The sequence below is a fragment of the Daldinia vernicosa genome, assembly GCF_022497035.1.
Source record: "Daldinia vernicosa strain CBS 139.73 unplaced genomic scaffold F5Y00scaffold_17, whole genome shotgun sequence".
Taxonomy (NCBI): Eukaryota; Fungi; Ascomycota; class Sordariomycetes; order Xylariales; family Hypoxylaceae; genus Daldinia; species Daldinia vernicosa.
The window spans coordinates 431,028-444,080 of NW_025953933.1; the positions used below are offsets into that span (position 1 = coordinate 431,028).

General features: G+C 40.1%; 1 protein-coding gene across 1 annotated transcript; it reads right to left on the reverse strand.

Annotated features, from left to right (window-relative positions):
• Window positions 1-9,963: 9,963 nt before the first annotated feature.
• F5Y00DRAFT_261090 (6-phosphogluconate dehydrogenase, decarboxylating) lies at window positions 9,964-11,585 on the reverse strand (the record flags this gene model as incomplete). The annotated part of the gene is made up of 2 exons (XM_048011141.1): window positions 9,964-10,946; window positions 11,021-11,585. The coding sequence occupies 2 exons, from the start codon at window positions 11,583-11,585 to the stop codon at window positions 9,964-9,966; spliced, it is 1,548 nt and encodes a 515-aa protein (XP_047865915.1).
• Window positions 11,586-13,053: the final 1,468 nt, after the last annotated feature.

A 13,053-nucleotide genomic window follows, 5' to 3' on the forward strand; every position in this document is an offset into this window, starting at 1 on the left:
GCTAGCAAAACTCGAAAGAGAATAAACCTTCTTCTGTCCGAACAATGGATGGCAGGTTGTGAAAAGAGCCATCCATCATCCCTCCCACACCACACCCACCACCCCTCCATCAATAAACCCTCGTCATTATTCTCCTCCGCCATCACCCCTTTCCATCCCGCCTTGCAGCTTGCAGACCTATTACCATTTAATAAAATCAACCAAGCATCTACGCCATAGTATTTATTAGATGGACGGCCACATATATCAAGCCTGGTAGCAGCATAAGTTGGCCAGGTATTAGCTACCATTAATTACGCTATATTCGCCGGAAAGGAGAATGGCTAACTGGCTAGCTACCTATTCACCTATAGGCGGATATCTTACAGTCATGTTCCGGCGTTAGTTATTGATCATGGCCCGCCGTCCAATATTATCCTTACGGGAAGCCCCGTGAAATTAGAGCAATAAAAAATAACAAACCAGGCTGCGAAGTTTGCTTCGGGCAGCTTGGTTCATTGCCACCGAAAGGGCGGCGGCAGCAGTATTTGTTAGCGGTGTTAATTTGGTGTAACGTCTACCCTATAATTATCAAATTCTTTTCCCCCTTCTCTTGGGACGAAGCCGAATCCGAATAACTCCAGAACTCTGGTCTGGAAACGTCCAGTGCCATGCCCTCGGATACGTCAGTGCAGCCAACTCTCCTTGTCCGACTACAGCCTGCATAAACGTCGATAAAGATCGTCTGTCACGAGTAATTTGTATTAAAAAGCTGCTTCTAACATCGTATCTAGACTAGATGTAATTGGACCCTTGTTTTATCTCTGGGTGGTTCCCTGCGAGACGGGTCACGCATCCTAGGTAGTGTATGCTGTAAGTCTTGTCAGCCTAGATGAGAATCGGCTTTGCCTCAGCCTTCCATTTACTTTCTAGACCCTTATTACTATTATTGTCTCGATTTTGCAGCCTTATTTATTGAGGGTCATGCATAAACAATCTGAAGTCGAGCATCTACAAGGTGTCCTTCCTCTAGTGTAATACTAGTTCGAGATTGGAGTCATCTATCGCCGTAAGTAGGAGTATTGTGTCATTGCAGCTTGCCACGGGTTCCCCTCTACCAGCAGGTAGACTCATTACTTGTTTCGGATAGGAGTCATCCGTATGGATCCCGTCTTTTGTAACTCTACGGCGGGCCAAATTGCCCAAAATACGTATTGGCCCACCAGAAAGCCAGGGTTCTCCATCGGGCGCAGCTCGGGCAAGCCTCTCCATTACTTACCTGGTCAGTTACTTGGTTTACTAAATAAAATCAGCCACTCCTCATCTACAACTGCGATATTTAATCATATCTCAAATAACAGTTCAAATATATCATTCGTTATTTTATTAGCTGTTATATTGAGTCTTTAATGATGCATTTCTTAAAAGGGGAAGGGGGAGAGTTGCGAGATGATGAAACTACGGATGAAGCAGTGAGATGCACTGAAGAGATTCATCTTCATTCTAATGTAAACTTCGCCTTAGAAGTCATAACAATACATAGATCTTACGTCCCATCTGTTGGCTTTCTCAGACAGAAGGATAAATATATAAAGACGCTAACTTGAGGGTATCAGATCAACGTGACCAGTTACTCATACCAAAACTTTACGTCGCTTAGACCATAAAGAACGGACGACATATATCTTCTAGCATGTTGCCCAAGCAGCGGGATATTACTATATATAAGAGGACAACTCTACAGATGATGCTATTGCTACTAACCCAACTTGGCATGGCATAAACGTCGTGTATGAGACCAATATTAGACATAAATAGTAGACCTTAGACCTAATTCTGTAGCATTTTGCGCACAGCAGACGCGGGAGTACAAGAGGGCCGCTATTTCAAGCCTGCGTTGCGCGTCTCACCAATTAGGGCCATTCAAGAAGTGGCAGTATTGAGGGGCATCGTATTACACAGGAACTCGAGGCAAATTTCAACAATTTACTGTTGATCCGGAGTCGTTTCCACCATGCAGGGTAACCTACCTAACTTTCAGGCTCTCCTTCAGGCTATCCTTCGGGCTTTCAAAGGACCCAGAGGCTTTCACGACTAGAAACGACAAAGGCAACAAGAGGCTTCACAAGGCCAGACAATTGTCCCCCATGACGACAACTGACTACATTTCCCGACGGGTCGAGTTGGCTGGCTGGCTGGTTGGGGGGGTTGTTAGGGGGGTTAACAAATAGGGTATGATTGTCACTGCTTCCCATGCGCAATCAATTGTATCAGCAGGGATTCGAGGCCATCGCGAAATAAAACCTCGTTCCCGCAGATTTAGCCCTTTACAGTGACCACACCTTTACGACAAGCAACCAATTAAACACGACATCGTTGCCAATTTACAGCCCAGAACCCGCTGCGATGACTCAACTCAAACTTGCTTGGCTAAAACCTTCGACTCCAATGAGCCGCCTGCCTGGTATCACGAACCAAAAGAATCGGACTTTGGCGAGACCTACTTGGTGGTTCAGCGCGAAATCGGAGTAACACAATCTCTACACGACTGTGCCTCGCTGAGTGTTGGACGTGAGAAAATTTTCAACAGGTCATACCGAGATTTCATCTCCTTGAAGAAAACCTTTAGGAAATGCCTAGACAGACACCAGCTAACGATGACTGGGGCGGTATGAGATGGTACGGAAGAGAACTACTTGAACTATAAGACCAATCTCTATGTACAATACCTAAGGCACCTCCGGGGGGGAGGACGAAGTCAAAGGGGCCAAGGAGGACAGGCGCCCGTACATTGCGGTACCGATAGTCGCACCCTCAGATCAAAAATCTCATGATGGTCACATCGGTAATCCAGCCTCTATGAATCCATTAATTGCCGCGCGGATTCTCAGAAACCGCCATTCCATCCAGCTAAACTATGTAATATATTCAATCTATTGAAGGGAAGGAGAGGAAGATTCATTAGTATTGCAGTTAACGTACACCACGGGTCAACGGCTCACACGGGTCAAAGGCCCAACGCGAAACACACCTTATTTCTAATATTTCAGAAATTCATAACTTTACGGAATCTTAATTTAAAAATCTCAAATTTTAATATGTTATATTTAACTATATACCTAACTTATAAAAAAAATAGAAAAAAAAATTTTATTACATTATAATATTAATTATAAAAAATATTATTATTTTAAGTTTATTTTTATGTTTTTTATTTTTTATTAATTAAAAAAAAATAGTAAAATTTTATAAAAAAAATATTATTATTATTAAAATTTAAATGCATATTTAATTTCGAAAACCGATTTTTAATACGATTTATTTTAAGTAAAGTGCACGGTTACGCATAAACGTATTTTATATGTATTTTCATTGGGCTTATTTTTTTTTTACAAACACTTAAGATGAATCTAAATGTCTGAATGACACGTGACGATCAGTCACGTGTTGAGATGTCCCTTGGTACATCTCACAGCCTTTGACCCGTGTGAGCCTTTGACCCGTGGTTTACGTTAAGTATAATATGTATGAGGTAGGGAACTTTGTATGCACTCCGCTTTCTCCGGTGATTCCATCCGGCATCCAATTGGTTTCTGTCTATCATGTTGCGGTGGACCATGGCGTCTACTAACAGGTAGTACTTGGGTTAGGAGGTATGTATTGACAACTCCATACATTAGATATGTTTATTCTATCATAGTAGAGATATGTAACAACTCACGAACATGGTTCCTGACCCGACATCAACACATGATCACCTGCCACGCGCTCAACCACATGTTCGACCACGCGCACATACTGAATCGAGACTCGTAGCTCCAACACCAGAAACGAGCATACGTATAGTAGTGTATACCATATATTGGTCACTGGTGGTTACTGGTGTGGTGTAGTGTAGTGTAAGTAGGTGCTCTTTAAGATACAAAACATCACGATTCATCATCGTGTGCTTTTAGGGACAATGGAGTTATTTAGCCCCGCCTCCTTAAGGCGTATCCGATTTACCTATGCCCTAGCCACTCACATTAGGTACCCTATGCAATAGAGATATCCAATGGAAGTCCGTTATACCTATCCTGTACCGCCTACATACCCGTTAGGCTTTGCGGAAGGGTTGATCTGTTAGGCTTTACGGAAGGGTTGATCTGGTTAATAATTTATACTTAGGGGCACTTTACTCAGTCATCCAAGATTTAGGCATAGTGTATTTATCCCCTTAACTGGCATTCAACTACACCTCCACTATTTCCAGTATTGATACAATAAGGATTGGCTAGGAAAGAGAAGATAGCTAAATCGACCAATGATATTTACAGTTTGTACCAACTGTTGGACCTTTTCTTATTATGTTAATGAACGACGTCAAGCCTTAAGTAGTTGAATGCTAGTTAAGGGGAAACCCTCTACCTCACGTAAGTTCTTGAGCAAAGGTAGGCAACATCTCCGAGACACTTTCTTCATATTCATCGCCAGCGTGTGAAACCTAGCTTCAGCTGGTAATACGTAACATCCCGAGGCTTTGACACGAGGCTCAGTCTACGAGTCTGTCGATTATAATATGTAAACATGCCAACTTATGGGGAATTCCGGGCTCCTTAACCTGGTGTTAATCCTCGTCGTCTCCGTCTCCGTGCGTCCCCCGCATTACATACTACAGTAAAAACTCGATATAACGAATTGCAAAAAACAAGGACCTGAATTCGTTATATCGTGAATTCGTTATGTAGCTGTCACGGTCAGGAGTCACGTAGTTACCTGGCTTCGCCAGTCACCTACATGACTCAGTACCTGAGTCAGGCATCACCTTACATGTGTATATATTCAGGCCTTGCAGCCTATTGATGTTCTGGTTCTCCAGAACATCATCGTCTTCCTTACTGACCTTTTGGTCTCGTGATAGTAGCAAATAAGATACATTAATAATGTACCTCCGAAAAGGGTAAGGTGCTTCGAGTATAGGCTTAAAGTTATAAGCTTAAGCAAAATTAAGTAAAACTTTCCCCGAAATAGCTAATTGTTAAGCTAAAAACGGTATAACCTTGCTTTTTTTATAACGAATTTAGTAGTGACTAATCACCAAAACTAACGAATTTCGCTATATAAAAAAATTCGTTAATCTAAATATAAATTCAATAAAACATGGGATCAAATTCGTTATAGAGTGAATTCGCTATGTACTAGATTCGTTATATCGAGTTTTTACTGTAGAATCATTGACTTGCAGGCAGCCCAGATACGAATAGCTGGGTCCTGGAGAAAGCACTGCCATCGTCGCAAATCAGACGATTGCGCGTTCGCAGTTCTCAACTTCGTCTTAGCTTCGGTTTCCACTTCTCGTCCCGAGCAGTCTACACTATGTATGCTCCAGACAAGACGAGACCAGACGAGACAAATTACAACTTAAATCTTCGTATGTATCTTCGTCATCCCGTGAGGCTTGGACCCCAAGGGTTTCCTCTCTCAGTTAGATGTATCCACAGCAAAACTGACAAACCAGAAGGCGAGCCAAGGTTCGGGACCTACGGGCAGTTGAACGACCCAAGATTTCCATATTTTCGGCCACTAACAAGCGCCGTAGGCTGTGTGGATTATTAGTTTTAAGAGAGATTCATTGCACTTTGCCGATGGGGGCTCGATCTAGATGAGAAATACGGAGATTTGATCTTCGCACTCCCGGGGAGCCGAGCTCCTTAGACCGTAAGATGGTTACGTAGGTACCTAGACCTTTTGCTTAACGCCGCCTATCAACACGAGGCGTTGGTCAGCAACATTGGAATGGTCAAAACGTGACATGGCACCTGATTGAGATGGACGCTTTGGGATTTGACGATTCCTTATTGACACACGTTATAACCCTTTAAGGCAGTGGGAAGGGTAACTAATCAAACTTGCAGCATTGAATGCGTAACTAAGTGATCTGTCAGCCAGCAATCCCTCCAGTCCTCCGATCTAAGCTACTTCGAGAATGCTCTATTTGCATATTCGGACAAGTGTCCGAGCAGGTAAATGCGGTCCTTCCATTTTCCAAGGACCCTTCGACGTCCGCCATAGGATCTGGCGTGCGAGCCACGCTCTTCTCGTTTATTCTGGAAGCTTTCCACAACTTATTAGCGTCGCAAAAAGAAAAGGGGAAAGAATCTGCTACCTACGACGAAGTTTGCGACGCCAGAGTTGCGATCCTGACTCCCCGCCAGCCCCCGCTTATCAGGCGAATGATGGTTAATCTGTACCATGTATTACATAGTAAGCCTCGGTGCTACACTACGTCTATTTGACATACGGCTGTAGTTTTTTTTTTTTTTTTCTTGACACAAAATGCCTAAAGTCTAAGGACAACAATTCAGGTATCCAAGTAACCCTCCTAGGCAGCAGCGAAGCATCTCATTACTATATTAGGAGACTCGAGACCTGCTTATTGGATGGATGTAAAGGATTTTAAATCATCTAAGGGCTGAGCCCTACGTAGTAAATACTCATTGGCCTACCTCCATCGCATAGTGTAGTATTTCTCCTATATTCCAGACAGCTGAGACAAGTGCATACGGTAGCGATCTCGGTGAATGTCCTTCCACTAGGTCGCAAGTCGTGCTGAAAGCAAGGGCATCAATTGGTATAATCAAATTTGCTGTGGTGTGATAGTGATCGTGATCCTATCATGATCTTGCTATGGGATGATGATATCGGTTACTACGAAGTTGAGTAATGATAAGCCGCTTCTATATTCGACGAGACGCTTACGCGGCAGCCTCTCTCGAAAATTAATGACGCAATCTTGGCATTCCCCTTTTAAATTTAATAATATACCCTTTTTTAACCACCTTAATTAAAAAATTAACAATTATATTATTAAAATATTATTAAATTAATTAAATTTTATATTAATTTAATTATAAAAAATTATTATATTTACTTATAAATTTTAATATTTAATTATTATAATAATACGTAAATAAAATAACTTTAAATATAATATTTTTTATTATATTAAAATATATAATATAATAAAATTTTTTAAATTTTATTAACTTTTAAACTACGAAATTATTTAAAAAATATTTAAAAACTTAATATATAACTTTTTTAAAATTTTTTACCGTTTAATTTAATATATAATTAAATTTAAATTTAATAAAATTAATAAATTAAAAATTATATTTAATTATAAAAACTTATTTAAATATAAATTTTATATTAACTTTAATTTTTAATAAATATTTTATAATTTTTAAATAAAAATTACTTAAAATTATAATAATTTATTTAATTACGAAAATATTAAAATTATTAATAATTATTTAAAAAATATTAATAAATAAAATAATTTTATAATATATAATGTTATATATATAAATTAATATTTAATAATTTATAACGTTAAAATAATTATAAAAACTTTTATAAAAATTATAAATAATTATATAATTAAATAATTTAATTAATATAATTATTTTAACGTTATAAAATTAAATAATAATAAAATTATTAAAAAATAATGTTAAAATAAAATCGTAAAAAAAGTTAAAATATATTTATAATAATTGTTTTAATAATAATAAGTTATTTTTTTAATTAATAAATAATATTTTAACTTTTAATTTAAAATAAAAAGTTGTTATATATAAAAATTAAAATATAAATTAAAATAATAAACTATATTAAAATTAAGTAAAAAACGTTATTTTAATATTAATTAATAAATTAATAAAAACGTTTATTATAATTTTTTAATTATTAAATTAAATAAATTATATAAACTTTATTAATTAAAAAACGGTAATTTATTTATTAAAAAATAATTGTAAAATTAAATATTTATACATTATATAACCGTTATAAATATAAATTATAAATCGAAATTATATTAATATAAAGTTTTTTTAAATAATAACGGTAAAATAAACTATTATATATATATAATAATAATAATTAAAGTTATAAAAAATATTAAAATTTTTTATAATAATAAAAAAATTATATTTTAAAAAAATAAAAATAATGTTTATACGTTAAAAATAATTATAAATTAAAAACGAAAATAAAACGTTACGAAATTATTTAACGTTTATTATAACTTTAAAATAACTTTTATTAAAAACCGGGTTATCGTTAAAATAATAAAAAATTATATTAAACGTAAACTTTATTTAAATATATAAAAATTACGTTAATTAATTAAAAAAAGTTAATTATAAATAAAATAAAAATAAATTAATAAAATATATAAAAATATATTAAACCATTAAAAAAAACTAAAAATAAATAAAAGTAAAAAAATTAATAAATAGCTTTTTTTTAATTTTTACAATTTTTTACAACTTTTTATAATTAATTATAATAAATATAATATATAATGTTAAATTTAAGGGGGAATGCCAAGATTACGCCATTAATTTTCGAGAGCAACTGCGCGGCCGTGAAGTGAGCTTGCGTTGGTCAACGAGTAGTTACAGTGTGAAGAATGTCTCAACATCGCCGCCCTCTGCTTATGTACAGGACGCCCGGCTACTCACTGAACTAGTGGTCAGCCTCCCAAAATATCACCAGTGGCGACATATGAGCGAGTAGGCTATCCTATCCATATGTAGTAGACCCCATATCGGATCGCCAAGATAGCAATGCGTGTGTATATGTGTAATGAGTATGTACCTAGGTAGGTAGTAGGCAAGGCGGGGGACAAGCAAGAAAGGGCGCTAAGATGCGAAACTTTCAGCCCCGAAGGCCTCAGCCTTGTTCCGTTCGGGGCGTCTTTCGGCTTGATCTCCCCCATGGAAGCTAAGGGCCCGAGATGAAACAAGCACGGCCGTGAAGGCAACTACATACATACAACACGACCAGGGCCAACCACAAAGCCCTACGTAGGGATATCAGAACAGTAACTGTATATGAACACACGCGACACACCCGCGCGAAACCACATGATGCCGAAAATATGCGGGGAAGTTGTGCCGCAAGGGTCAACCGTCCTTCCGCGACGCACTTCACAAAACCCCCTTATACTACGGCCCCCACCAGTAAGCTGATAGGCGTATCAAAAGTTACCTCCTACCTAGCACGTGAACAATATAACCAAGTCTCGGCTCTAAGAGGGTATTGCAGCTTGCTCGCGGTCAAAGCTAGCGCGCTTACGGAGGCGAAAAACAGGTCAAGCACATAATTATCTAACCTAGCTAAGTGATTAGATCTATAGGCTATCAAGCTTTGCGGGGAAGATCTCTTGACTGAAAAAAAAACACCCCCAGAAGCTTTAGGCTTGTACGTGTGTGATGCTAGTAAGACATCGGATCGTGCGGTCAGTATCTACCTACCTACTAATAACCTGGGGTTGTGTCTATGTAGGAACTGGAGACAAGCAACTAACTTAGGTCAGCAGTATGGATCCGTCTGGGGCGATGAAAATGGAGCTTGCTGCCTAGCAGTACCTAGTCCGTACGCCGAGAAAAGTCTTTTAAGACATTAGGTAGGTAGATAATCTGACTTCTGCCTTCCCTTGTGATCCAGATAATTCCCACATCGCATCCTTGAGGCGGTGTATCCTTGGACGTGGAAACATCTGTGTTTGTTCGTGACTCGATGTCGTTGGTGGGGACATGGGATTTATACCAGGAGGGATCCTCGGGCCGAGAGGTGATGGTGTTGGTGTTGGAGGTGGCGGCTTGTTTTGGGTTGGGTGGTAAAGCAAACATATACATGTCGGCGATGACTCACCAACTAATGGTCTCGAATAAGCATGAATTCCTCACGGGGTACCCTTGCGTATGGACTTCATTGTGGGTGCTAGGACTTGAGTCATATTCCAGGGCTACGCGGTTATGAGCCATGAAGCACAGAAAATATCTGTATAAGGCATCAACTAAGTGGAATCTACAAAAGACACAGACCTACACAGCAAGCACATGAAATGGGTGTCTAGGTATGCATAATCTAAGCATATTATGCGCATAGATCAGATAATGACGGCCTATTTAGTTCCCCCGTAGCAGTAATTCAAGCAGGACGCCATTCGTAATGATGAGCCCCTTTTGAAGGCTTCCCAGGGTCCTCCCCTCTCACATTCGGCATATCGTAAGCGTGTGCGCCGAAGAAATCCATCTCCGCCTCCATGAACTGGGTTGCCAGCGTCCCTCCGCCCACATACTTTACGTACTCCAGACTAGCGCTGATAGCAGGGACATAGTTGTCCCATTCGATAGCTTTCAACGTAGTCTGCTTCAGCGCGTCGAAGTTCTTCCGCAAGTCGGCAGCCACCTCATCGATGAGCTTCATGTTCATGATGGGCTCCTTCGCGTTGAGCAGGATCGGCTCGAGCATATCGGCGATATAGTCTTCTTGGATGATACAGCCGGCTCTCCAGATCTGGATGCACTTGCCTAGGTTAACATCCCAGCCTTCGTCCTTGGACGCCCGCGCGATAAGCTCGAGGCCCTGACAAAACGAACAGAGGAAAGACGCATAGACTGCTCTGCGCAAATTCTCGATGATGCTGTCCTTGTCTTTTACGTCTACACGCTGCGGTTTCGGGATATCTAGGTTCTGAACTACCTTCAACCTCTGCGCTCGATTTCCACTAGCTACGCGGAAGAAATGGCCAGTTGCGATCGTAGGGGCGGCGACGTGTCGACTGGCTGCATCCATAACCGTCCAGAACAAGGTGCCCTCCGAGTTATCGTCGTCTTGCACAACTTTATCGAGAACATCATCCAAGACATATCCGCTCTGTCCTTTTCCTTCTCCGTGCTGATCGCCTTTAGGAGTCTTTTTCTTCCGACAGATCTCCGAACCAATCTGGATTAAGTAGGTGTTCCTTAACTCGCCCTCGGAATTCCATTTCTCGAAAATCTTCCCTATCTCATCGTACGGGAGTCCGAGAGACCTGTGGAGGAAATTCCACGCTTCGCAGACGGTGGAAAGCATGCCGTTTTCGATGCCGTTATGGACCATTTTCACATAGTGGCCGGCTCCACGAGGGCCTACGTATGATAAATTTAGCATTGGAAAATGCCCTTACAGATAATCTAGTATAAACAAACGGAGCGTTACTTACCCATATATTGAACGCACGGCTTGCCATCAACTGGGGACTTGGCGGAGAATTTCTCTAAAAGGGGAAGGACGAACTCGACGGCTTCGCGGTCACCTCCTGGCGACATGCTTGGTCCGCGCCTGGCCGACTGGTAACCGCCGCTAACCCCCATACCGATCCATTTGACACCTTTTGACTCCAATTCCCTCTGGCGCCGTTCAGTGTTAAGATAGTTCTCATTACCGCCGTCGAGTATGATATCGCCAGCCTTTAGATAATCCCTGATCTTGTCCAAGACCGAGTCAGCGGGCCAGCCATGCGTAATAGAGAAGATGATGATCTTCCGTGGTTGTGAGTACAAGCTCTTGGCGAATTCGTGGATATCTTTGAAATGATCGATCTTGCCCTTCAGTGTCTTCGTCTGCTCGGCCATCTCACGAGCCTGATCAACATTCTTTTCCGAGACGTCCCACACGGAAACGTCGAGGCCGTGTTCGGAAAAGCCGAAAGACATCATTGTGCCCATATTACCGGCCCCGACGATGCCTATTCGCGTAATTTGACTAATATCAGGGTTTGAAGCCATTTTGCAGAGTTTAAAGGATATGTGCTAGTATTAATGAGAAATAGATGTATACAAACAACGAATATTTAACAAGTTTCAAACCAGTAATTACCTCTCGACGTTAAATTTAAATCAGGAGTCTAGGGGGTATGGGAGGAATCAATAAACTTGTTGTCAAGTTATATTCGATAATACGTGGGTTTTGATGTGCAAGTGGTTCGCTTCTCTTACATCACCACTACGTTGGGTCAATTACAGCATACTTATGTCAGATGCCGTATATCTTGATGTTTAGCTCCATCAGGTTTACCACGGCCTAGGTACCTACACCTATTTAATTACTAGAATTCACCTTTTACGCGAACACCTTGATAACTTATACCAATATCTATTTGCTTCCCCCCTCCCCTTCAGACTTTAGAAGTGACAATGCTGATACTGGATAACAACTTTCAATTTGGCATTTCTGTTGAAATATGATGGTGGAGTCCAGGAGTCGCAGTCAAATATGGTCAAAGCTTTAAACCCCCTGAAAGTCTTCGACCAATGAAATCTCGGCTGAAGATCGGTACATACCCCTTTATGTTTGAACGACATCAAGCTGTTCCTAGACATTGAGGCTTATGTATATGCATCGTAACAACCTGATTTACTATTGCTTGAACTTAAGACTGAAAGCGCAAAGGTGGAAACTGAAGACTCAGTACTTGAGTTAAGGATGGGAGAAAAAAAAAAAAGGGCAAAAAGAAAACATACAACACTGGGGATTCGCTGGTCGTCACCGACCCAACTACTAGTCCAGCGATATCAGGTTTATCTAGGGGAGAGCGGACGGGATCCCGAGTTTTCCTGATTCTATGGTCGTATGTGATAGCCTCTGGCACTATTGATCCTTATATAATGACCCTTGACGCAAGTGGTCTTCACGGCCCGCCCTTCTACGGAAGCCGTTGGTTATACCTACATACTAAAAGCTCTGGACAAGACATCTAAGAATTTAACACTAACAGCGACTAAAAGTAGGCCACATATAAGGGTTCGAACTGGCTGTCATAGGTATTTATTCCCAGGCCTTTGTTTTGCCAACGCAGAAATACATTGGCAAACCATCCGGCTGCTTTTGAAGTCTGATCGTTAATGTACTAATTACGGCCAGAGTGCTAATAAATAGGTACGATCCATTTCATTCCTGGAAAGATGATAAAAGGTAGAACCCACGCCGAATTTGTCATCGTCCCCTGCGAAACTGAGGAGGGCATACCTATAAGTACCTATTATAGTGGTTTCATAACTGGTTAGTCAAATATCAAGAGAAACATTGACTTTCCTGGGTCGGCTTCCGACAGACCATAGCATCTGTGTGAATAAGCACCTATTAAAACAATTGTATAAACACCTAAAACTAAGCATTTTATAATGATTAACTAGGTAAACATTAAATCAAGGGTAATATTTTAAGTATAATAGCATTGTAGTGTAGTTCTTGATA